Source organism: Oncorhynchus mykiss, chromosome 13 (genome assembly GCF_057628025.1).
Source record: "Oncorhynchus mykiss isolate SJ-2025 chromosome 13, ASM5762802v1, whole genome shotgun sequence".
Taxonomy (NCBI): domain Eukaryota; kingdom Metazoa; phylum Chordata; class Actinopteri; order Salmoniformes; family Salmonidae; genus Oncorhynchus; species Oncorhynchus mykiss.
In genome coordinates this window covers 27,408,351-27,434,217 of record NC_143034.1, presented here as the reverse complement: position 1 = coordinate 27,434,217, position 25,867 = coordinate 27,408,351, and the positions used below count along the sequence as shown (strand labels likewise).

At 41.4% G+C, this 25,867-nt stretch overlaps 1 protein-coding gene across 1 annotated transcript; it reads right to left on the bottom strand.

Annotated features, from left to right (window-relative positions):
• Positions 1-3,666: 3,666 nt before the first annotated feature.
• LOC110485819 (uncharacterized) lies at positions 3,667-8,033 on the bottom strand. The gene is made up of 4 exons (XM_021557001.3): positions 7,934-8,033; positions 7,482-7,811; positions 6,769-6,947; positions 3,667-6,210 (listed from the first exon to the last, which is right to left on the bottom strand). The coding sequence occupies exons 1-4, from the start codon at positions 7,998-8,000 to the stop codon at positions 6,091-6,093; spliced, it is 696 nt and encodes a 231-aa protein (XP_021412676.3). The 5' UTR covers positions 8,001-8,033; the 3' UTR covers positions 3,667-6,090.
• Between the last annotated feature and the right edge of the window lie 17,834 nt (positions 8,034-25,867).

The window sequence follows — 25,867 nt, the reverse complement described above, 5'->3', positions numbered from 1 at the left end:
TATGCCGTTCTGTACCATCACTCATTCATATATCTTTCTTTATGTACATATTCTTTATCCCTTTACACTTGTGTGTATAAGGTAGTAGTTGGGGAATTGTTAGGTTAGATTACTCATTGGTTATTACTGCATTGTCGGAACTAGAAGCACAAGCATGTTCATACTACCTCAATCTGCTAACCATGTGTATGTGACAAATACAATTTGATTTGATTTGGTTGAGGGCACATCGGACGGAAGTACGCTGGCAGACCAGTCATGATGGATTGGCGGGGCTCCGTGTCGACAAAGGATCCAGGCCAATTGGCAAAAGAGGTATTGTAGCTGGAGTAATTTAGTTTGCTAGCCGGGAGATGCACCAGACTCGAGGTAAACTGGTGCTAGCTTCGGGACAAGGGCATTAGTCACTATAGCCACTTGGTAGCAGCTAGCTAGCTGCGATGATCTGATGCAAAGGTCCAGAGCTTACGGAAGGATTCCGGTGATGTACTGAGGAAAAGCAGAATGATATGCTCAGGGTTGATATCGCACTGTGCAGATTGTCAGGTATTATCCAGGCTAAAAGCAGCTGGTGTCTGAGCTAAAGGTAAAGGCCGCTAGTAGTGGCTAACAATGACTAAATAGCTAATAGCTAATTAGCTGGTTAGCTTCTGATGGAGGTTCTAGCTACAGTTGAAGTCGGAAGTTTACATGCACCTTAGCCAAATACATTTAAACGCAGTTTTTCACAATTTTCACAATTCCTAACATTTAGTCCTAGTAAAAATTCCCTATCTTAGGTCAGTTAGGATCCCCACTTTAGTTTAAGAATGTGAAATGTCAGAATAATAGTAGAGAGAGGGATTTATTTCAGCTTTTATTTCTTTCATCACATTCCCCGTGGGTCAGACGTTTACATACACTCAATTAACATTTGGTAGCATTGCCTTTAAATTGTTTAACTTGGGTCAAATGTTTTGGGTAGCCTTCCACAAGCTTCCTACAATAAGTTGAGTGAATTTTGGCCAATTCCTCCTGACAGAGTTGGTGTAACTGAGTCAGGTCTGCAGGCCTCCTTGCTCGCACACGCTTTTTCAGTTCTACCCACAAATCTTCTATAGGATTGAGGTCAGGGCTTTGTGATGGCCACTCCAATACGTTGACTTTGTTGTCCTTAAGCCATTTTGCCACAACTTTGGAAGTATCCTTGGAGTCATTGTCCATTTGGAAGACCCATTTGCAACCAAGCTTTAACTTCCTGACTGATGTCTTGAGATGTTGCTTCAATATATCCACATCATTTTCCTACCTCATGATGCCATCTATTTTGTGAAGTGCACCAGTCCCTCTTGCAGCAAAGCACCCCCACAACATGATGCTGCCACTCCCGTGCTTCACAGTTGGGATGGTGTTCTTCCGCTTACAAGCCTCCCCCGCTTTCCTCCAAAACTGTAATATCCTATATTTCACGGAATCGTGGCTGAATGACAAATGACGACATGGATATTCTGCTAGCGGGATACACGCTGCACCGGCAAGATAGAACAGCACACTCTGGTAAGGCGGTCTGTGCATATTTGTAAACAACAGCTGGTGCACGAAATCTAAGGAAGTCTCTAGATTTTGCTCGCCTGAAGTAGAGTATATTGTGATAAATTGCAGGCCACACTACTTGCCTAGAGAGTTTCAGCTATACTTTTTGTGGCTGTTTTTTTTACCACCACAGACAGATGCTGGCACTAAGACTGCACCCAGTCAGCTGCATAAGGAAATACGCAAACAGGAAACCACTTACCCAGAGGCGGCACTGCAAGTGGCCAGGGACTTTGATTTCCATCAACATGTTAAATGTGCAACCAGAGGGGAAAAAATTATAGATCACCTGTACTCCACACACAGAGACGAGTACAAAGCTCTCCCTCGCCCTCAATTTGGTAAATCCGACCACAACTCTATCCTTCTGATTCCTGCTTACAAGCAAAAATTAAAGCAGGAAGCACCAGTGACTCGGTCTATAGAGTGGTCAGATGAAGCAGATGTACTACAGGACTGTTTTGCTATCACAGACTGGAACATGTTCTGGGATTCTTCCGATGACATTGAGGAGTACACCACATCAGTCACTGGCTTTATCAATAATATAAGAGATTTGCTAGAGATTTTGGAGGTAGGGATTACTGAGAGAGATTTTGCTAGAGGTTGATTTTGCTGGGAGTTCATTGCTGAGAGTTGGTATGTTTTGTGAGTTTGTTGCTCAGATAGAGCTTATTTGATGTCCTTTGTTTCTTAGTTTGTTTGTGAAATTGTTTAATATTCTGTTTCATTTGTTCCCAGGGGAGAAGGGGAAGGCACCTTGGGAGTGCTTAGGCAAGAGGCCCGTGGGCATACATATACCCGTAGTATATTCATTGTCTATGCACAATAGGTAAGACCTGGGCGGACCACCCCCTGTATTTTGGTTAGGGCACCAGGTGGTGCTAAATTAGGTAAGTAGTGGGTAGGCAGGTAAGATAGGAGAGGGGGGGGCTTTGAGATTTACTTTCTTTGCTTTGGTTCCGTCCAGCCCCTTTTCCCCATATTACCGTGTAAAGGAATAAAGTCCTTGTAAACGGTACCACATTCTGCCTGTTGTCATTCTTACTCGCACCTACAGTCCATACCTTTTTCACTTCACGGAGAGCTTAGTTGTAGCAGGGTGTTGCGTTCCCTCTTCATAGAGGCGTGCGTAACAGCGTTCAACACCATAGTACCCTCAAAGCTCATCACTAAGCTAAGGATCCTGGGACTAAACACCTCCCTCTGCAACTGGATCCTGGACTTCCTGACGGGCCGCCCCCCAGGTGGTGAGGGTAGGTAGCAGCACATCTGCCACACTGATCCTCAACACTGGAGCTCCCCAGGGGTGCGTGCTCAGTCCCCTCCTGTACTCCCTGTTTACCCACGACTGCATGGTCAGGAATGACTCCAACACCATCAAGTTTGCAGACGACAAAACAGTGGTAGGCCTGATCACCCTATGCCCTAAGAATTGTCAAAGACCCCTGCAAGCCCAGTCATAGAAGACTGTTCTCTCTACTACCGCATGGCAAGCGGTACCGGAGTGCCAAGTCTATGACAAAAAGGCTTCTCAACAGTTTTTACCCCCAAGCCATAAGTCTCCTGAATAGGTAATCAAATGGCTACCCGGACTACCCGGATGTGTGCCTCCCCAACCCATCTTTTTACGCTGCTGCTTCTCTCTGTTTATCATATATGCATAATCATTTTAACTAAACATTCATGTACTACTACCTCAATTGGGCCAAGCAACCAGTGCTCCCGCACAGTGGCTAACCGGGCTATCTGCATTGTGTCCCACCCACCACCCGCCAACCCCTCTTTTACGCTACTGCAACTCTCTGTTCATCATATATGATGAACTTTAACCACATCTACATGTACATACTACCTCAATCAGCCTGACTAACCAGTGTCTGTATGTAGCCTCGCTACCTTTATTGCCTTACTACTGTATATAGCCTGTCTTTTTACTGTCTTTTTACTGTTGTATTATTTCTTTACCTACCTATTGTTCACCTAATACATTTTTTGCACTTTTGGTTAGAGCCTGTAAGTAAGCATTTCACTGTAAGGTCTACTCCTGTTGTATTCAGCACACTTGACAAATAAACTTTGATTTGATTTGGAGTGGTTGAAAAACAAGTTTTAATGACTCCAACCTAAGTGTATGTAAAAATAGCAGATCCGTATCACATTGGGTGAGGCGGGTTGCCGGAAGGTATGTTTAATTTAAAAATGGAAAAAGAGATTGAAATGTATACAAAATAATATGAAAAAAAAAAACAAATTTACATGGGACAACGACAAACACGTTCGCACTGCTACGCCATCTTGGATTAACAATTCTTGTTTTGACCAACCCATAGTAAAAGACACAAAACCACCTCGACCTTAAGTCTTCTGATTAAGAATAACATTTATACGTTCAGAAAAAGTTTGACTTTTAAGACACACTTCTCTCTCAACGTGTCTCTCCGAAATAAACAACTAGTAGAGTGTGTGAGAGTGGGGATACAGCCTGCGCTCCGTATTCGTATGCCATGCAGGGTTTGCTCTGTGTGGTTGGTGTTGAGTTATTCACTCACTGTGGTGGGTTTCTGAAAATGAGTGGCGTGTTAAAGAGATGTATCCATGTTCCCCTGAGGTGTTGGGTATAGTTTCTCATCTGTCTGCTGCCCCCACATCAGAAACCACCTGTCACCAGCAGCACACGAAGGTCTGGCTTACAGGATATGTGTCAGTGTGACATTAATAGAGTACTTGACTTATGGTTATGATTTTGGATATGATTGTAGAATACAGTATGTTGAAAAAACAACTTAATGATGCTGCTCATGTATATTGACATATAAATTGGACATTTAGTTGAAAATATTAAAATGCATTCAATATGTTACTCTTGGCATTAGGCTCTGCTCCTTCGGGGTAGCTCACTGCCAGAACATGCATAATGATGACATAATAATAATAAACAGTGAACAAGGCAGGTGGAATCTGGGGTGGGTGGTCGGAAAGCAGTAGAGTGAATCTAATTGGTGCAATATCAGCTGATGCAAATACTCTGGTTTCCTGTCTGAACTTCTCTTCACTTGGTTTAGATAGAAAGCTTTCCAAAACATACAATATAATGTAAGAAATATAGCTGAACATCACCAATGCGTACCACATACACAAATACAACATAAACATGAATACACAAGTTAAATTACACATGAATATATCAGTACCTTGATAAAAAGGCAAATGGTGAGAATATTTTCTCCCTTTAAAAAGATACAAACACAATTACAACTATTTTAAAGTGAAAATAGCTGTTAGGAAGTTGAAACAATAGTAAGAAACTGACTCATAGTGTGAGACAAATACTACGTCACTTGGTAAAAAGGAATAATTGTTTTTTCAACCATAAGACACACTCATTACTCCGTATCAGCACGAAACATTTTTACTCAGATCATTATGGTTTTAACCTACTAGCTATCTCAACTAAAACCATAGAATAACCAAATGGAATGTAAAAATGGCTTATATCCTGATGTACCCGATGAAGTTTAGGCAGCTAAAATATTTGTACCTGTGATGAAATATAATAAAAGTCTTAACAAATTGTTCTCATTTTAACGTTAGCTCTTCTGACTGTGTGGCAGATACCACGAACAAGAACAGCTTGATGAGTGGTCCAGTGACCTAAAAACACTACAGAAAAACACAGCCTACACTATTGTTTAGAACTAAAAACCAATATCAATCTTATGACCTGATGTATTGAAAAAAAGGTATAGGTAGGCCTCCATCGCTATCAACTGTACACCTTATGGACTAAAACAGGGATATTCAACTGGCGGCCCACGGGCCAGATCTGGCCAGTTTATTAATTTAGACTGGCCCTTTGATTAATTCTGAACATTCATAAAATATCTGCACCAAAATCCAACGTTCAGTGCCAAAATGAAAAGCACTTTGGTTGTTATCTGTTATTTATTGAGATGCTTAGTTTTCAGATGATTTTCAAATCACCAAATTACTTTAAAGAATATTTTAATCGTTAAAATGGTGAGCAAGCATTGAGCCTTTTCCTTTTCAACGAGGAGCACATTGTTTGGTTGCACCTCAACTCACGTTGATCGAGCACTTTTCACTTCTTCCCTAACTACTATTAGCAACATTTCATTAGAAGAAAAGTGCTTTATTGGTGTGTGTGCGTCACATGTGGAAAATGTCCGCCCCCCTGAAATGAACCTTTTTTTTACATCTGGCCCTCGTAAGAATATAGTTGAATAGCCCTGGAATATAACATTGACTGTTCCCTTCTTCCCGCTGGTCTTCTGTTGAAATACGAATACTTTCCATATAGAGATTTTATTCACACACATAAGCATGGTATGTTGCGACACACACAAACCATTTACCACTAAGACTTGCATTGAGGTTAGAACTGTGAAATACAGCAGAACAGGCTTTTCAATTCTGAGAAAGTAAAGAAGCAATATTCAGAAAAAGCATTTGAAGAAGCTACTCAGTGGTCCTACTTCCTCCTTTGGAAGACACAGACTAGGGGTACGATTCTGCATGTGTATCAGGTGGACAAGTGTGATTCCTGGCCATGGCTTCATAGACACTCTCAGGAAGGACCTGGGGTGTGGATCCTCCCTGTTTACAGCACCTCTTCACCTGTGAAACAGGAATGTTGCTTCAGTCATAGCTAATCAAATGGCTACCGAGACTATTTGAACCGGTACCCCCTGTAAATAACCTTGCTATTGTTATTTACTTCTGCTCTTTAATTATTTGTTTTTCTTACTTCTTTTGTTTTCTGGGTATTTTCTTAAAACTTCATTGTTGGTTAAGGGCTTGTAAGTAAGCATTTCACTGTAAGGTCCACACCTGTTGTACTCGGCGCATGTGACAAATACAATTTGATTTGATATCTTATAATGCGCTACAAGCAATCAATCATTATTACAAATTCAACCACTTTTTAATTATTCTTGGACATTGATAAAAACAATTGAATTGCATCCGAATTGCCCTTTGCTCATTTCAGTCACTACAATGACTGGCATTAAAAGGACATAGTGTATTGACAGAGTTTAGAACAAAAAGCAGATCTGTATACTGGTATTATGCTTCCAATGTGTTAAGTAGGACTAGGACAACTTGTTAAAAAAGGACAATGTTTTGAGATGCATGAGATTGACCCATCACCCGGGCAACCTTCAGCACACTCACCTGTGGAGGGAGCCAGATGAGGAAGATGACAGCACACATCAGGATGGTCAAGAGGCTGGTGATGATGATGATGATGATGATGTTTACCACGCTAGATGCGCACGGCTTCTCAATGGCTGGGTGAAAGGGGGTCAGCGTTACTGCAGTAGCTGTAGGACATGGCAGCTGTAAGACATCGTCTATGGAAGACATCACCAAATGGGAAAATCTAATCAGTATGCTGCGGTATTCACACAAAATAACTATCAGAGACAGAGTTGTACAAAAGAAAAGCCACTGAAGAACAATGTTTCTCAACTTGTTTGTATCCCGGACCAGCAGGCTATGGTTGTTTATAATGAAACTAACACTCGAGAGCTGACTAAATTGGCCTGAAACACCACAGGGACAGCTGCCAGTCCATGAACCACAGATTGAGAAACACTAGTCTGGATTCTAGATTACACAAATAAAATTCTACATGTGAAATTGACTGTTCATGATAAGAGTAAAACACATCACATCTAGAGTTTAATTATCTAGGCAAGTCAGTTAAGAACAAATTCTTGTTTTCAATGACGGCCTAGGAACAGTGGGTTACCTGCCTTATTCAGAACAACAGATTTGTACCTTCTCAGTTTAGAGATTTGAACTTGCAACCTTTCAGTTACCAGTCCAATGCTCTAACCACTAGGCTACACTGCCAGTCCACTAGTGTGTAAAGATACACCTACCATTCACCACGACCAGAGTGGAGCCATTTCCTTGGTTAAAATCATTTTCATTCGTGGCTTCATTGAATGTTGTGGAAACACACCAGTAGACTCCTGTGTCCTCTATGGTCAGGTTACTGATGGTGATGGTCAGTTGGTCCACAGATCCCTCAGTCTTCACTCTGTCCCAGTAGCCTTTCCTGGGGGTCAGCTTGGAGTCACGCTGGTGGTAATACAACACCTCCCTGTCCCTGTCCAGCCCAACATACAGGTACATTCCTTCCTGGTCTTTTAGAGTGGTGGAGCACTTCATGGTAAACTTCTCCCCTGTCTTCACCCAGAGAATGGCTTCTATAGAAAAGAGAGGGAAGAAAGAGAAACCATGGTTGTTAGATTCAAAGATACATATGTACCATACTGATGATTTAACACAGAATCAACCTTGATTGGCGGGAATAAACAGCTTGCCTTACCTGCTGCTGTGGTCAATTCATTGAATGAGAAGAAGAACAGCAAACACTTCAGCAGTGACATCACCATCACCACAGCTGCCTGTATACTGCTGTCTGTCTCTGTCTGACATCTACTTAGAAAGACAGGAAATAGGATACATCTGACATCACAGTCCCTCATAGTCAACCACACCTTCATGTATTACTGCAGTGGTTCCCAACCTTTTGCGGTTACTGTACCACCAACTGAATGTTGCCCTGCAACATACGGTACCCCCGATGGACCCCCTCGTGCATTTTACCAGTAAGCCTATGGTCTAATCATGAGTCTTCTTAAGTTCCCACTGTGGATAGGCCAAGTACCTCCATGGGTCATAGTACCCCTGGTTAAGAACCACTGTGTTACTGAACACGATACACAATCTAATTTAGATGTCTTTATTGAATCAAATTCTCTATATATGTTATTACAATTTCAATGGTTTATTGTGTTAGTGTGTTGGACATAAAACATGGTGAGTGGAGAGTTCAGATAGATTGCATTGTTATAAAAACACAACAGATTCATCTGTAAATGAACTTTGTGGCATTCACATAACTACAGACATGTCAAAGCACATCAAAATTACATCATGTTGTGTTCATGTTATTTATCTGTCAGATGAAAAAATTTTCTCAATGTTAATCAAACTCAGCTCATATCTCTTCTCACGCTTTGCGTCATCATTTTAATGTGAGGAGAGAATTCCCTCTAGTGGACATGTTGCCTTCTGTTCAGTGTCACATGTCTAACTTCAGTTCAATCAATCCACGGTTGTTAGAAATGTGGAGGGACCACCAGAACATGTCCAATAAGAAATTAATACAACCCTGTACTGTCACTGGGCTAAAAAAGGACAGTCTTTAGGTACTTTAACCACTTATATAATATGTAATGATGGGGGGAAACAAGACATTATTTGTACAGTAATTGTATAAATGTTTCTTACTATGGGTTTCCTGCTTTTGGTTCCTTGAGCTAAACTTATTAAAACAGTTTCAATCTTAGAACATGAAAGAATACAGATTATTCTCTCCGTCAATTATGATTTTCGTTTGTTTAAAAAATTGAATAATTAAAAACAACAATTGAATACTTTCATTTAATTTACAAAACCTTCCATGTAACAATTTTCACATTGCCCTACAGCAGTTTCTGCTTAGTACTGTATAGAGAAGTAGAGAAGAGAAGTCTAGTGGTAGAGATGTAGCTCTGTAGCAGCCTTGACCTCTAAACCAAGCAAAAATCAAATAGTGAACTGAACACAGAGAAATAATCTCTCCTATAACTGTACGTAATACCCTCAACAGCCTCATTTCTGGTTTACACCAATTAGTATATTGCATTTCTATTGCATGGTTGGTCCTTTTGCGCCTGGTATTTGGTCAGGTTAGTGATAATTAACGTATAATGTAAACAATAGGCCCATATGATCCCAGATGATTTCTTCAAATCATAATGAGCGTCTGTGCGCATTGACCAATTTCCAACACGTCGTTTCTTCTAAAAATAAGCAGTGACGCAGTCAGTGTTTCCTCAACTCTTAGCCAAGCGAGACTGGCATGCACAGTACTAATATTAGCTCTCTAATTACAGTAAAGAGCCAAACGCTTTGTTCTGGGCCAGCTGCATCTTAACTCTGTCTTTCTTTGCAGCACTTGACCTTATAACTGGACAATAATCAAGATAAAATAAAACTAGAGCCTGCAGGACTTGTTCTGTGGAGTGTGGTGTCAAAAAAGCAGAGCATCTCTTTTATTACAGACAGACCTCTACCCATCTTTTCAACCTATGAATCTACACTGAATAAAAATATAAATGCAACATGTAAAGTGTTGGTCCCATGTCTCATGAGCTGAAATAAAATATCACAGAAATGTTCCATACGCCCCAAAAATGTTTTGCACAAATCTGTTTATATTGCTGTTAGTGAGCATTTCTCCTTTACCAAGATAATCCATCCACATGACAGTAGTGGCATATAAAGAAGCTAATTAAACAGCATGATCATTACACGGGTGCACCTTGTGCTGGGAACAATAAAAGGCCACTCTAAAATGTGCAGTTTTGTCACACCACACAATGCCAAGTTGTCTCAAGTTTTGAGGGATTGTGCAATTGGAATGCTGACTGCAGGAATGTCCACCAGAGCTCTTGCCAGATCATTTTATATAAATTTCTCTACCATAAGCCAGCTCCAACATTGTTTTAGAGAATTTGGCAGTACGTTCAACCGGCTTCACAACCGCAGACCACCTGTATGGCGTTGTGTGGGTGAGCGGTTTGCTGATGTCAACGTTGTGAACAGAGTCTCCCATGGGGGCGGTGGGGTCATGATATGGGCAGGCATAAGCTAAGTACAACACACACAAGTGCATTTTATCAATCGCAATTTGAATACACAGAGATATCGTTGGGAGATCTTGAGGCCCATTGTCATTCCATTAATCCGTCACCATCACCCCATGTTTCAGCATGATAGTGCACAGTCCCATGTTTTAAGGATCTGTACACAATTCCTGGATGCTGAAAATGTCACAGTTCTTCCATGGCCTGCATACTCAGACATGTCACCCACTGAGCATGTTTGGGATGCTCTGGATCGACAGATATGACAGCATGATCCAATTCACAACAATATCCAGCAACTTCGCACAGCCATTAAAGAGGAGCGGGAATAACATTGCACTAGCCACAAACCTCTACCTACCTTTTTATTTTATGGTATCTGTGACCAACAGATGCATATCTGTATTCACATTCCTGCAAAATCCATAGATTAGTGCCCAATTCATTTATTTCAATTGACTGAATTCCTTATATGAACTGTAACTCAGTAAAATCATTGAAATTGTTGCATGTTGCATTTATTTCTGACCACCTATTCCAAAACAGTCTGCAACTATTTGTTAAGGGTTTCAGTGACCTCATTAGCTGTGGTTGCTGATGCGTATATGGTTGAATCATCAGCTTACATGGACACACATGCTTTGTTTAATGCCAGTGGCAGGTCATTTGTAAAAAATAGAAAAGAGTAGAGGGCCTAAATAACTACCCTGCGGTACACCACTAAGTGTATGTTGCAGAGGTGTGGACTTGAGTCACAAATATGATGACTTGCAACTCGACTTTGACTTTAACACCAATGACTCGTGACTTAACTTGGACTTGCGCCTTTTGACTCGAAATGACTTGATACCCTCCCCAAGCCCAACTATAAAAAATTATGCTATTAAAAAAAGTGTGCTGCGCGTCAACTCTTCATTTAACGGATTACAGTTTGAATCTGACAGCAGCCAAACAAATTGTACCAGCTGAGAAAAAGTTGAGCGTGATTTTCTGGATTTTTGTTTTCGATTCCATCTCTCACAGTTGAAGTGTACCTGTGATAAAAATTGCAGACCTCTACATGCTTTGTAAGTAGGAAAACCTGCAAAATTGGCAGTGTATCAAATACTTGTTCTCCCCACTGTACCTACACGTACGCTACGGTCACAAGACGCAGGCCTCCTTAGTATCCCTAGAATTTCTAAGCAAACAGCTGGAGGCAGGGCTTTCGGAAAGGCGCCCTTGCTGTTTCTGCCTGGCCGGTTCCCCTCTCTCCACTGGGATTTTCTGCCTCTAACCCTATTACAGGGGCTGAGTCACTGGCTTACTGGTGCCCTTTCATGCCGTCCCCAGGAGGGGTGCGTCACTTGAGTGGGTTGAGTCACTTCCGTGATCTTCCTGTCTGGGTTGGCGCCCCACCCACCCCCCCCCCCCCCCTCCCCTCTTGGGTTGTGCCGTGGTGGAGATCTTTGTGGGCTATACTCGGCCTTGTCTCAGGATGGTAAGTTGGCGGTTGAAGATATCCCTCTAGTGATGTGGGGGCTGTGCTTTGGCAAAGGGTGTGGGTGCCTGTTTGGCCCTGTCCAGGGGTATCGTCGGATGGGGCCACAGTGTCTTCCGACCCATCCTGTCTCAGCCTTCAGGATTCATGCTGCAGTAATTTATGTGTCGAGGGGCTAGGGTCAGTCTGCTATATCTGGAGTATTTCTCCTTTCTTATCCAGTGTCCTGTGTGAATTTAAGCATTCTCTCTCTCTCTCTCTCTCTCTCTCTCTCTCTCTCTCTCTCTCTCTCTCTCTCTCTCTCTCTCTCTCTCTCTCTCTCTCTCTCTCTCTCTCTCTCGAAAGACCCCCAAACGTGAGAGACATTGTGGTTAAATAACTTCCGGCGCCGACAGAGATGGAACGTTACAGTCTCTGATGTCTCTCTGGAATGCTACCCTTGCTCGGATTTCATCAACCTTGTTGTCAAGAGACTGGACATTGGCGAGTAGTATGCTAGGGAGTGGTGCGCGATGTGCCCGTCTCCGGAGCCTGACCAGAAGACCGCTTCGTTTGCATCTTTTACGACGTCGTTGTTTTGGGTCGCAGGCTGGGATCCATTCCGTTGTCCTGGGTGGAAGGCAGAACACAGGATCCGCTTCGCGAAAGTCATATTTCTGGTCGTAATGATGGTGAGTTGACGTTGCTCTTATATTCAGTAGTTCTTCCTGACTGTATGTAATGAAACCTAAGATTACCTGGGGTACTAATGTAAGAAATAACACGTAAAAAAACAAAACACTGCATAGTTTCCTAGGAACGCGAAGCGAGGCGGCTATCTCTGTCGGCGCCCCACATTTTTACCTCCTGTTTCAGGAAGTGATGTCACTGAGTACTGCCCCTATATATAGGACCTTCCACCCCCATCTGGGATATGAATGTCTGATGAAAACCTAAGGGTCGAAACGTTGCTATAAATAAACATCACCTGGGAGCATGAGCAGCAGTGTCCGGCGTTTTCCTTTCTGTTTTCCATGAGTTTCAAATAAACAACCATAGCCTGCTGGTCCTGGATTAAAAACAGTTAAGAAATACTGTTCTTTAGCGGTTATTTTTGGTACAATTGTGTGTCCGATAGTTATCTTGTATGAGTGCCAATGCGCACTGATCGGATTTTCCCCATCGTTGATGTCTCTCTACAGCTTCCATGTCCTCCAGCTACTGCGGTAACTCTGACCCCCTTTCATCCAGCCGACAAGAAGCCGTGCCCATCTCCCACTACCCTCTACGAGGGTCAGCATCATCACCAGCGTCTCCACCACCCTGCTGTGTGCTGTCATCTTCTAATCTGGGGAATCCTGATTGTGCTACTGCTAAAGAGACGGTGCTCTCGGAACAGAAACTGGGACGCTTTGGCTCAATATGTATCAGGACTCTTAACACTACAGGCATATGGTTCATGTCTGTTCAGTAGCATTATCAGCTCTTGTTGTGTTCCGTTTGGTTTTGCGTAAAAAAAAAAGATGAACAAAGTGGATGCCATGAGACCTGAGACCTGTTCTGTCTGCAGGTCTAAACAATCCACATACACCCTACAGGTTGCTCGCCTGGCTACCCAAACTCCTTGCTCCAGCCAAACGCTACACCACGCCCACTGACGCTAGTTTCTTCTCCGCAATGAATCTGGATCTGAGTAACCCCCCCGATGAATTCTAGAATGGAAATCCATACAGTAGTGTATTGTGCCCTACCTGAAAACAAATGTATGTAGAATAAATACAAGTTGAGTTTTTGGTGTTTAACCCTTTCTGGGGGGGAAACGGGTTCAGCCTTTGAATTTCCACTATGACGTTTTTTGTTGTAGAAACATGTTTATCTATGTATTACACAAATTCTCCAAATCATGGTTTATCTTTTCATTCACCTCTTTTCTATAGAAGCCATTCTCTGGGTGAAGACAGGGGAGAAGTTTACCATGAAGTGTTCCACCACTCTAAAAGACCAGGAAGGAATGTACCTGTATGTTGGGCTGGACAGGGATAGGGAGGTGTCGTATTACCACCAGCGTGACTCCAAGCTGACCCCCAGGAAAGGCTATTGGGACAGAGTGAAGACTGAGGGATCTGTGGACCAACTGACCATCACCGTCAGTAACCTGACCATAGAGGACACAGGAGTCTACTGGTGTGTTTACACAACATTCAACAAATCCACGTTCAATCATTTTATCATCCAAGGCAAAGGCTCCACTCTGGTGTTGGTGAATGGCTCAGACAGTGTAGTAGTGTGGGCACAATAGCATCTCATTCGTGTGCAAGATCTTGAGAATCAGCTGTACATGTGATGGAAGAATGCACTGTGAATGCAGTGGGTTGCAATTCCATTGAATTGGGGATAGTTTAAGCAAAATATTCCACAAGACCTAGGATTGCCTTATGTGTATTCCACAAAAAAAGGTTCACTGTTATAACCTAACTTGTTTTGATGAATTTAAGCAAAATATCCCAAATTCCCGGGCTTAACTTCCCATGGAAAATCTTCCGGAAAGTTTCCAACCCTTTGCAACCCTACTGGTCACTTTAATAATGGAACACTGGTCACTTTAATAATGGAACACTGGTCACTTTAATAATGGAACACAGGTCACTTTAATAATGGAACACTGGTCACTTTAATAATGGAACACAGGTCACTTTAATAATGGAACACAGGTCACTTTAATAATGGAACACTGGTCACTTTAATAATGGAACACAGGTCACTTTAATAATGGAACACTGGTCACTTTAATAATGGAACACTGGTCACTTTAATAATGGAACACAGGTCACTTTAATAATGGAACACTGGTCACTTTAATAATGGAACACTGGTCACTTTAATAATGGAACACAGGTCACTTTAATAATGGAACACAGGTCACTTTAATAATGGAACACAGGTCACTTTAATAATGGAACACAGGTCACTTTAATAATGGAACACTGGTCACTTTAATAATGGAACACTGGTCACTTTAATAATGGAACACTGGTCACTTTAATAATGGAACACAGGTCACTTTAATAATGGAACACTGGTCACTTTAATAATGGAACACAGGTCACTTTAATAATGGAACACTGGTCACTTTAATAATGGAACAGGTCACTTTAATAATGGAACACTGGTCACTTTAATAATGGAACACAGGTCACTTTAATAATGGAACACTGGTCACTTTAATAATGGAACACTGGTCACTTTAATAATGGAACACTGGTCACTTTAATAATGGAACACAGGTCACTTTAATAATGGAACACTGGTCACTTTAATAATGGAACACTGGTCACTTTAATAATGGAACACTGGTCACTTTAATAATGGAACACAGGTCACTTTAATGTTTACATACTATTTTACCCATTTCATATGTATATACTGTATTATAGTCCATCCTATTCAACTATTGTTGTACATATACTATTCTATCCACAAATTCTTCAGATGTACTATTCTATCCACATACTGTCCATAATGTTTATACATCCCACATTGCTCATCCTAATATTTAAACATTTCTTAATTCCATTCTTTTACTTTTAGATTGGTGTGAATTGTTGTTTATCGTTAGATTTTACTGCACTGTTGGAGCTAGGAGCACAAGCATTTCACGACACATGTAATAACGTCTGCTAAACATGTGTATGCAACCAATAAAATGTAAAACAGTAGTGGTTGTGTCACACCCTGGCCGAGAGGGGTTAAATTCAATTCGGTATCAGAGGCGTCAATAGCTCAATACAAACTATTTAAAATAGGCTACTAAAATCATCCAAATCCAGATTAAAAGGAAAATGCAGTTAGCAGAATTAAAAGGCTGACTTTAGGACCATGTGGACACCTGGGAGAAGGAGGGAAGGCTGTTTGTATGGCTGGCTGAATTTAGGGAGAGCAGAGATCTGTATTTAATGACTAGAAGCTCATGTCTCCACCCTAACAATGGGAGTAGTTGGCAGGAAGGCAGGCGACAAAATAAACCCATAGAAACGCATTGGGCTTATTTTGGACAGATTTTGGCAAGAGGGGAACCTCTCGCTTCGCCTGTTCCTCTCTGTGGAGACCACAGGAGGTTGTCGAGGGGTAGTAATGGCTGGAACGAAGGTAACTACTGTTTAAATTGACATGAAACTAAACTAGCTTTTGAATCCCAGTGAGGAGCTTGTAGTAGCAGGCAGCTAATGGTTGAATGACCTGTTTGTAGAATGTTGAGTCAATTCAAGTAAAATTGTACTGGTTGCGCGCACACATCTTATTGCAGGTGCAGCGAAATGCTCCAACAGTGCAGTATTAGATAACAATACACATATGTATATGATGGTGTGTATAGACAGTATGAATATAAAATGTGTGTACAGCAGAGGAGGCTGGTGGGAGGAGCTATAGGAGGACAGGCTCATTGTATAGGCTGGAATGGAGTCAAACATTTCAATGTGTTTGGTACCATTCCATTGATTCCATTCCAGCCATTACAATGAGCCTGTCCTGTAGCGCTTCCCACCAGCCACCTCTGCTGTACAGCAGTAGTTAAGATGAGCACATAACTATTAGAATACAGTATGGAGTCAATTAAGTTGTTTTCCAAATTGCATTTTATAGTTTATTTTTAATTGTGTAGAAATTCAGTAAATTACCTCATTTAAAAATAAAAATAAAAAAAAATGATTATCCTTGTTGGGCCAACCTTCTCACCTTCCCCTGGGCCACACATCAAATAAAGAACAATGGTTATAAACAGAGCCAATCACATAGAAAGCCAATCACATTGCTCCATGAATCAATCAATTAGGAGCACTCAATTATGGTAAAACCATGTACAGTAATTAAGGGAATTCGTCACACCTGTGACAGTTGGTCATGTTGCGTCTGCTTATTGGTCTAGTTGGTGATTTTTTTTCTTATGGGGAAAGTTAGGCCCATACAACCCCAACAATATCTGGGCTGCATTCAGTAAGTTTTTATGTTCTGGAACGTAAAATGAAATGGAAACGATGCTGTACTGAATGACCAGTTGAAAAACGGGGAGGGGTTGGGTTGTAGGGTGGGGAACGCTGTCAGCATGGCCACTGCCTTAAAATACGTCACTCATTTCTTCAAGTCACACCCACCAATTGGGCGCAAACGTACAGTACCTTAAAGTCTGTTCAAGAACATATAGGAACGTTTTGGGAAACGTTGTTCAGTACAAACCGTTCCGCAAGCGAACTGAACTTACCTCTGATCTAACTGTGCGTCTGTACATGTGCGTCATTATGATGACAAAATGTATAACAACATAGTCATTGCACTTAATAATTACAGTAATCAACAGTTGCAGTAACTTGGTCTCGTCTCAGTGAAGATTTCAGTACAATTGTCACGTTGGAAGTCCATAATTTGCTACCTTTGTTGTCAGTAAGGTATGTAATTCTTATCATTTAAATAACTGAATGTGTTTTTTGGTCATGCAAAACTGACAATGATATTCCATGAAGAGAAAGATAGTGACACAATTCATGATCCTTAAGGATGAACAGGAGGTGCCATCCTACCTCACCATGAGACATGTCACCGATTGGCTGATGGCAAAGAGGCACTTCATGGAGGAGTGAGTGAAGCTTTGAATGTGAATGGCTATATAAAAAAAAAGTTTAATGTTATGATACACAAGACTTGACACATCAGTAAAGTGTATCAAATCTATTGTTGTTCCGTGGTTTTGATAGGCCGACATGATTGTTTGATGGATTCTCCCCTCACACTAGGCCCTCCCTGAGTATGACACCCCTGGCCTAGTGTCTGCTAGTTTTTGATTTTTCCTTTCAATTAAGACATAGACAACCAGGTGTGGGGAGTTCTTTACTAATTAGTGACCTTAATTCATCAAACAAGCGCAAGGGAGGCCAAAAACACGCAGACACTCACCCTTCTGTGGAGTGAGTTTGACACGTGCATTCATTTAAAAGCTACTGAGTGGCGTAGTGGTCAAAAGCTCTGCAACGCAGAGAACAATCTTTCTGACCCTTGGGTCAGAACCTGGAACACACAGGTTATGTATGTTATGTGTTATGTTATGTGTTATGTTATGTTATGTATTTAAGTAAGGCGACGACTTACGGTGCAGACATACTCCAGTTGTCAGAATCCATCTGAGCCTGGTGCCATTGTGATGGGTACCCACGACGGTCCTTTCACTCAGATCCCAGATGTTCCTGAAGGCATTGCTGCGATAAAATACAGGATTTTGTTACGTAGCCCTTTACACTCATACCCGGAACTTCTGCAAATGTTTTGTCGGAGTGAGAAATGCTGTAAATTTAAGAGCACTATGTGTTTTTAAAGATGAGACGTTGAGGATTATAATAAATATCACGTTGATGTCATACAAGCAAGCAAAACACCTGTGAGTCCAAATATGGATTCCACATTTCCATATCATAAAACTCACGTCATACACAGTGTCTGTCACTTTCTGACCTTAGTTGCTTTGTTTTAGTATGGTCAGGGCGTGAGTTGGGGTGGGCAGTCTGTTTGTTTTTCTATGTTGGTTTTTGTGTTTGGCCTAGTATGGTTCTCAATCAGAGGCAGGTGTCAATTGTTGTCCCTGATTGAGAATCATACTTAGGTAGCCTGGGTTTCACTTTTGGGTTGTGGGTGTTTGTCTTCCGTGTAAGTCTTCGTACCACACGGGACTGTTTCGATCATTTCACGTTTATTGTTTTGTATTTCGTAGTGTTCAGTTTATGTATTAAAATAAACATTATGGACACTTACCACGCTGCAAATTGGTCCTCCGATCCTTCTCGCTACTCCTCCTCAGAAGAGGAGGACGAGATCCCTTACAGTGTCACTGTTTAAGATCACTTTGATGTACAGTTACAAGATGACATGGCCCCATACCCTGGGTTATTCTGTTTGTCTATTGTCAAGAATATTCACTGCGGCACTCATGACTATGCATATATATATATATATATATATGTGTGTGTAATACAAATTAACAGTAAACATTACACTCATAGAAGTTCCAAAATAATAGATATTTAAAATGTCATTATGTCTATATATAGTGTTGTAGCAATGTGCAAATAGTTAAAGTACAAAAGGGGAAATAAATAAAGATAAATATGGGTTGTATTTACTATAATCTCTTACCCTGAATTGCATTGACTGGTTCTGTACATGTGACATTGACTGGTACTGTACATGTGACATTGACTGGTTCTGTACATGTGACATTGACTGGTTCTGTACATGTGACATTGACTGGTTCTGTACATGTGACATTGACTGGTTCTGTACATGTGACATTGACTGGTACTGTACATGTGACATTGACTGGTTCTGTACATGTGACATTGACTGGTTCTGTACATGTGACATTGACTGGTACTGTACATGTGACATTGACTGGTTCTGTACATGTGACATTGACTGGTTCTGTACATGTGACATTGACTGGTACTGTACATGTGACATTGACTGGTACTGTACATGTGACATTGACTGGTACTGTACATGTGACATTGACTGGTTCTGTACATGTGACATTGACTGGTTCTGTACATGTAAGACGTAAGCTATTACACTGAAACATGTTTGATTGCCTAGCTGGGTTGCTATAACGTAACATTTTAAGGCAGCAGAGTAACATCAAACTATAACTCAGGAAATCATGTTAAGGTATTAACCCTAATATCATATTTTATAACTTTGCTAGTTTGTTGGCAATAGAACAAGCTTTCAAATGATGCCCACCTGACCCAGACTGTGATTTATAATGGACCGTTTCTGGATGGTGTAAACAATAACAGTAATTGTGTGACGGCGAGGATGCAAACAAAACAACTACAAGTGTGTTTGCTCTTGTTCCTCAGCGGAACAACTAGGAGAGCTCGACAAAACACCTTATAGTTGAAGACTCTTCTTTGAGTCATAAAAATGCGTAGAAATTACTTAGGAACTGTGCACACTTTAGAGAGGTGTGCGGCCACTTGGAGACACCAGTTAGTCCTCTAATTGTTTTTGTTTGTGTTGCACCTACACCATATTTTCCAGGAATATTCTTATGTTACTGATGGTATTCAGAGTATTTTCAGATTGAATTCATATTTCTGCTTTTGCTATAGTTGTGTCCTCACCTTTGGTCTAACAATTTTCCCTTAATCAACAAACTGTTTCCTTTCAATTGCTACCATGTTTATGCATGTGCGTTTCATATTTCTTCTGTAAGAAACATTTCAAATCAGCCCAATCCATATAGGCCAATTCCCACGAGTGTAAAGGGTTAATATACCCCAACCACAAGTTCCCATGTGTTTTGGAATTCAAGTATGAAGAGGGTTAAGGTATCTCAGCAAGTCCAGACCCGATGCCTTGGCGGAAGCCCTTTGAGGCGTACACTCTGATCGACTTGGACGCACCATCGAAGACTTGTCGAATATTTGAAATACATGCGTATCTCATGAGACCTCATGCACCAGCCATTTTGAATGACGTGGAGATGAGTCTTAGGTCTTCAACCGTGTCGCATATATCATTAAGTGGACACGCACACAAAGGATGTGAGGGTCACCTTTCTCAGGATCAGCTCTCACACACCGAGGAAGAAGGACCTTGCTGTTTGTCTGGACATCCTTTTTGGTTTTAGAGTTTATAAGAATGTAAATACCTTTGCAAATAAAGCACTAAATATGAATCAGGAGAGGGCAGTCACTTGAAAAGCTGATAAAGTAATAACGTTTAGTCAATCCGCATTTCATGCCTTCAGTTAACAAGACCGGACACGTTCATGGATATGTCTGCTTTTTGTCTAACTGCCCAACCAGGATATGAATGCACACACGGGAAGTGTTTTCACCTATTGAGAGACATTGTTGCACTGTTAATACATGGTGTACGAGGGGAGATGTGTGCGTTAGACATTACATTAATTACCACACTTCTACTACATTTGTATACTCACGTCCTTGGTCTCAATTTCTGCTGCCATCTCCGTTTCTGCTTCTAGCTGGGCAAACCTTGTGTCTATATATGGATCTGTTGAGCTGAAAAATAAAAAGAGACAAACATGGCACTTGCATGGTTATGATTCGAAAGTGTGAAAGACTTTTTCATGACCCATGTTTGACATCAGTGACATTAAGACCACATTTATCGTTTGCAAACTCCCCTCCCTGGTCAGTGATGATGTGGTTGACAAGTCCAAAATCAAAAAAGGTTGTTGATGACTTTTGAAGCGATCTCTGTTCCTGATTTACCCCCCAAGGGTTCAGCAATTACCCATTTGCTGAAGAGGTCAGTATTGGTTAGGGCGTACTGTTTACCAGACGCTGTTCTCTTCTCAATGAGGGCCAATGAGATCGATGCCCAGGACAGACAATAACTGTCTAACTTTGATAGGAAGCGTCATAGGGGCCCTAGCATATAGCATTTGGTTTGGTACAGCGGCGGTTAATATAAGCCTCGCTGTATGCCTAACCGACCGATGCAACATGTGGCAGTTTTGTTGTTTGTCACCTCCACCTGCCATGCATATTATTACAATGGATATATCCAAATAATTGGCAATAGAAACTAAGGTAAAACAAATGAAAATGCACATAGTTTGCTGACATTTCAGCTGCTTGATGTGATTGCTGTAACGCTGAATTGCCACGATACGGATTGAATTGGCTAGCTAGCAAGGCAGAAGTAATGTCAGTCACAAAGTTAGCACTTACCTAGTAGATAGTTTCTTCCTGCAGATGTTTCCAGGTACTGTTTAGAGATAACTGTCTTGAACAAATACATGCCCTATCAATCGAAAAAGTAGTGCCAAGACCTTGCAATCGCATACAAAACTCCTCACATAAACCCTCAGCACTTTGAAGCGTGAATCCGGATTGGCAGACGTAGCAAATGCACGCACCCACAGAAAAGATTTTAGAGGTCAAGGGAAGGTGTGAGAGAGAGACATCTGCAGAAGCTCAGCCATCCACACAAAGAGACGCGCGTGCTGTGAGAAATTTTACATGACGTCACGATCAGAACGACACTTAAACAAAGCTTAAAGAGAGGGTGAAGAGCTTCAACCTCCTTGGGTTCGACAGCTCTTTGTTTGAGTCCAAGGCCACTGTCCTTGATGCCCTGATGGACAGAGGTGAAGCTCCGGATGGCCAACCTACTAGTGATCCCAGACTCTCAGCACGCTTATAGGTAAGGGCACTCAACATGTACTGCGCGCTGATACAAATGACTGATGATTGGTTGAAATAAATTGATATTAAGATGATTGTGGGAACTGTGCTGTTAGATTTTCGCGTAGCCTTTGATAGTATTGACCATAACATGCTGTATAGGGAAAACTTGCGTTATGGCTTTTCAACCATATTGTGGATTCTGAGCTATCGATCTAATAGGTTTTCTTTCATGAACGCTTCTCTAATGTCAAAGTGTGGTGTACCGCAGGGTAGTTATTTAGGCCCTCTCTTTTCTATTTTTTTTTACAAATGACCTGCCACTGGCATTAAACAAAGCATGTGTGTCCATGTCAGCTGATGATTCAACCATATACGCATCAGCAACCACAGCTAATGAGGTCACTGAAACCCTTAACAAATAGTTGCAGACAGTTTTGGAATAGGTGGTCAGAAATAAATGCAACATGCAACAATTTCAATGATTTTACTGAGTTACAGTTCATATAAGGAATTCAGTCAATTGAAATAAATGAATTGGGCACTAATCTATGGATTTCGCAGGAATGTGAATACAGATATGCATCTGTTGGTCACAGATAACATCAAATAAAAATGTAGAGGTTTGTGGCTAGTGGAATGTTATTCCCGCTCCTCTTTAATGGCTGTGCGAAGTTGCTGGATATTGTTGTGAATTGGATCATGCTGTCATATCTGTCGATCCAGAGCATCCCAAACATGCTCAGTGGGTGACATGTCTGAGTATGCAGGCCATGGAAGAACTGTGACATTTTCAGCATCCAGGAATTGTGTACAGATCCTTAAAACATGGGACTGTGCACTATCATGCTGTAACATGGGGTGATGGTGACGGATTAATGGAATGACAATGGGCCTCAAGATCTCCTAACGGTACCTCTGTGTATTCAAATTGCGATTGATAAAATGCACTTGTGTGTGTTGTACTTAGCTTATGCCTGCCCATATCATGACCCCACCGCCCCCATGGGAGATTCTGTTCACAACGTTGACATCAGCAAACCGCTCGCCCACACAACGCCATACAGGTGGTCTGCGGTTGTGAAGCCGGTTGAACGTACTGCCAAATTCTCTAAAACGATGTTGGAGCTGGCTTATGCTAGAGAAATGTATATAAAATTATCTGGGAACAGCTCTGGTGGACATTCCTGCAGTCAGCATTCCTATTGCACAATCCCTCAAAACTTGAGACAACTTGGCATTGTGTGGTGTGACAAAACTGCACATTTTAGAGTGGCCTTTTATTGTTCCCAGTGCACCCGTGTAATGATCATGCTGTTTAATTAGCTTCTTTATATGCCACTACTGTCATGTGGATGGATTATCTTGGTAAAGGAGAAATGCTCACTAACAGCAATATAAACAAATTTGTGCAATTTTTTTGGGGGGCATATGGAACATTTCTGTGATCTTTTATTTCAGCTCACACACAACACACTTACCCCAACAGACATGCCACCAGGGGTCTTTTCACAGTCCCCAGGTCCAGAACAAGGAAGCGTACAGTATTATACAGAACCATGAGTGCATGGAACTTCCTTCCATCTTATATAGCGCAAGTGAACAGCAAACCTGGTTTAAGAAAACAAATAAAGCAACACCTCACAGCACAATGCCTCTCCCTCATGTGACCTACTTGTTGTGTTTATGTACTGACACGTATGTGTAAGTGATAGATGAACACACACACACTACATGTTAATGTTTTTAAATGTATGTAAATCAAAAAGTATTTTGTCTGTAATGTCGGACCCCAGTAAAAGTAGCTGGCACCATTGGTGTCGGCTAATGGGGATCCTAATAAATCAAATAAAAATGGTGGGGATCCAATTTTAGTATTGAAACAATTTAGCAAATTTCGAGAGACCGACCTTAATGTTTGTACAAACCCCAATTGTTGCAAACCAAACGTTAGGCTATAAGCAAGGGGAAATCATTTCTAGATGCTTTTTACAGTGGCGATCCAGCTAATGAATTGGCTGGCTGGGCTGAATAGACAGCGATTTCTCAGATGGATCAGAAAACAAGATGCCAATTTTTGCGTCATAGGTCTACCCGGGCTAAACTGGTTATTTGTATGGCTTAGAGTGCGTCTCAACCAATCACAATGCTTGTTTTGACCAACCCATTGTAGAATACACAAAACCACCTCAGCCTTAAGTATTCTGATTTAAGAATAAGATGTATACGTTCAGAAAAAGTTTGACTTCTAAGACACAGACACTCTCCAAAATAAATAACTAGTAGTGTGTGTGAGAGTGGGGATACAGCCTGCGCTCCGTATTCGTATGCCATGCAAGGTTTGCTCTGTGTGGTTGGTGTTGAGTTATTCACTCACTGTGGTGGGTTTCTGAAAATGAGTGGCGTGTTAAAGAGAAGCATCCATGTTCCCCTGAGGTGTTAGGTATAGTTTCTCATCTGTCTGCTGCCACCACATCAGAAGCCACCTGTCACCAGCAGCACACGGAGGTCTGGCTTACAGGATATGTGTCAGTGTGACATTAATAGAGTACTTGACTTATGGTTATGATTTTGGATATGATTGTAGAATACAGTATGTCGAAAAAACAACTTAATGATGCTGCTCATGTATATTGACATATAAATTGGACATTTATTAGAAAATATTAAAATGCATTCAATATGTTACTCTTGGCGTTAGGCTCTGCTCCTTCGGGGTAGCTCACTGCCAGAGCATGCATAATGATAACATAATAATAACAATAAGAAAGAGTGAAAAAGGTATGCTATACCAATCCCCCTGACTGGAACAAAAGCAGTGCCCAAACAGGTGGAGTCTGGGGTGGGTGGTCAGAAAGCAGACATGCAGGGCGAGTACCGCATGTTACAGCATAGCATGTCACCAAGGACACCAGTGTATAGCTTGCACGCAGCAGCCATCATGGAATGAGTGTGCATTACCTGGTTGACGAAACAGACTGCCATATTACGGTAGAGTGAATCTAATTGGTTCAAGATTAGCTGATACAAATACTCTGGTTTCCTGTTTGAACTTGTCTTCACGTGGTTTAGATAGAAAGCTTTCCAAAACATACAATATACTGTAAGAAATATAGCTGAACATCCCCAATGCGTACCACACACACATACAGTTGCTGTCGGAAGTTTACATACATGTAAGCCAAATTAATTTAAACTCAGTTTTTCACAATTCCTGACATTTAATCCTCGTAAAAATGTCCCCGTCTTAGGTCGGTTAGGACCACCACTTTATTTTAAGAATGTGAAATGTCAGAATAATAGTAGAGAGAATTATTTATTTCAGCTTTTGTTTCTTTCATTACATTCCCAGTGGGTCAGACGTTTACATACACTCAATTAGTATTTGGTAGCATTGCCTTTAAATTGTTTAACTTGGGTCAAACTTTTCAGGTCACCTTCCACAAGCTTCCCACAATAAGTTGGGTGAACATTGGCCCATTCCTCCTGACAGAGCTGGTGTAACTGAGTCAGGTTTGTAGGCCTCCTTGCTCACACACACTTTTTCAGTTCTGCCCACAAAGTTTCTATAGGATTGAGGTCAGGGTTTTGTGATGGCCACTCCAATACCTCGACTTTGTTGTCCTTAAGCCATTTTGCCACAACTTTGGAAGTATTTATTTATTTTATTTTACCTTTATTTAAGTTAAGAACAAATTCTTATTTTCAATGACGGCCTAGGAACAGTGGGTTAACTGCCTGTTCAGGGGCAGAACGACAGATTTGTACCTTGTCAGCTCGGGGATATGAACTTGCAACCTTTCGGTTACTAGTCCAACGCTCTAACCACTAACCACTGCCGTATGCTTGGGGTCATTGTCCATTTGGAAGACCCATTTGCGACCAAGCTTTAACTTCCTGACTGATGT

Excerpts from the sequence above, each read along its gene's own strand:
- LOC110485819 (XM_021557001.3), bottom strand. The coding sequence starts at position 8,000 with ATGGTGATGTCACTGCTGAAGTGTTTGCTGTTCTTCTTCTCATTCAAT. Across the intron at positions 7,812-7,933 it reads TGAATTGACCACAGCAGCAG|AAGCCATTCTCTGGGTGAAG; the intron begins GTAAGGCAAGCT and ends TCTTTTCTATAG. Across the intron at positions 6,948-7,481 it reads CACTCTGGTCGTGGTGAATG|ACGATGTCTTACAGCTGCCA; the intron begins GTAGGTGTATCT and ends TGTCTTCCATAG.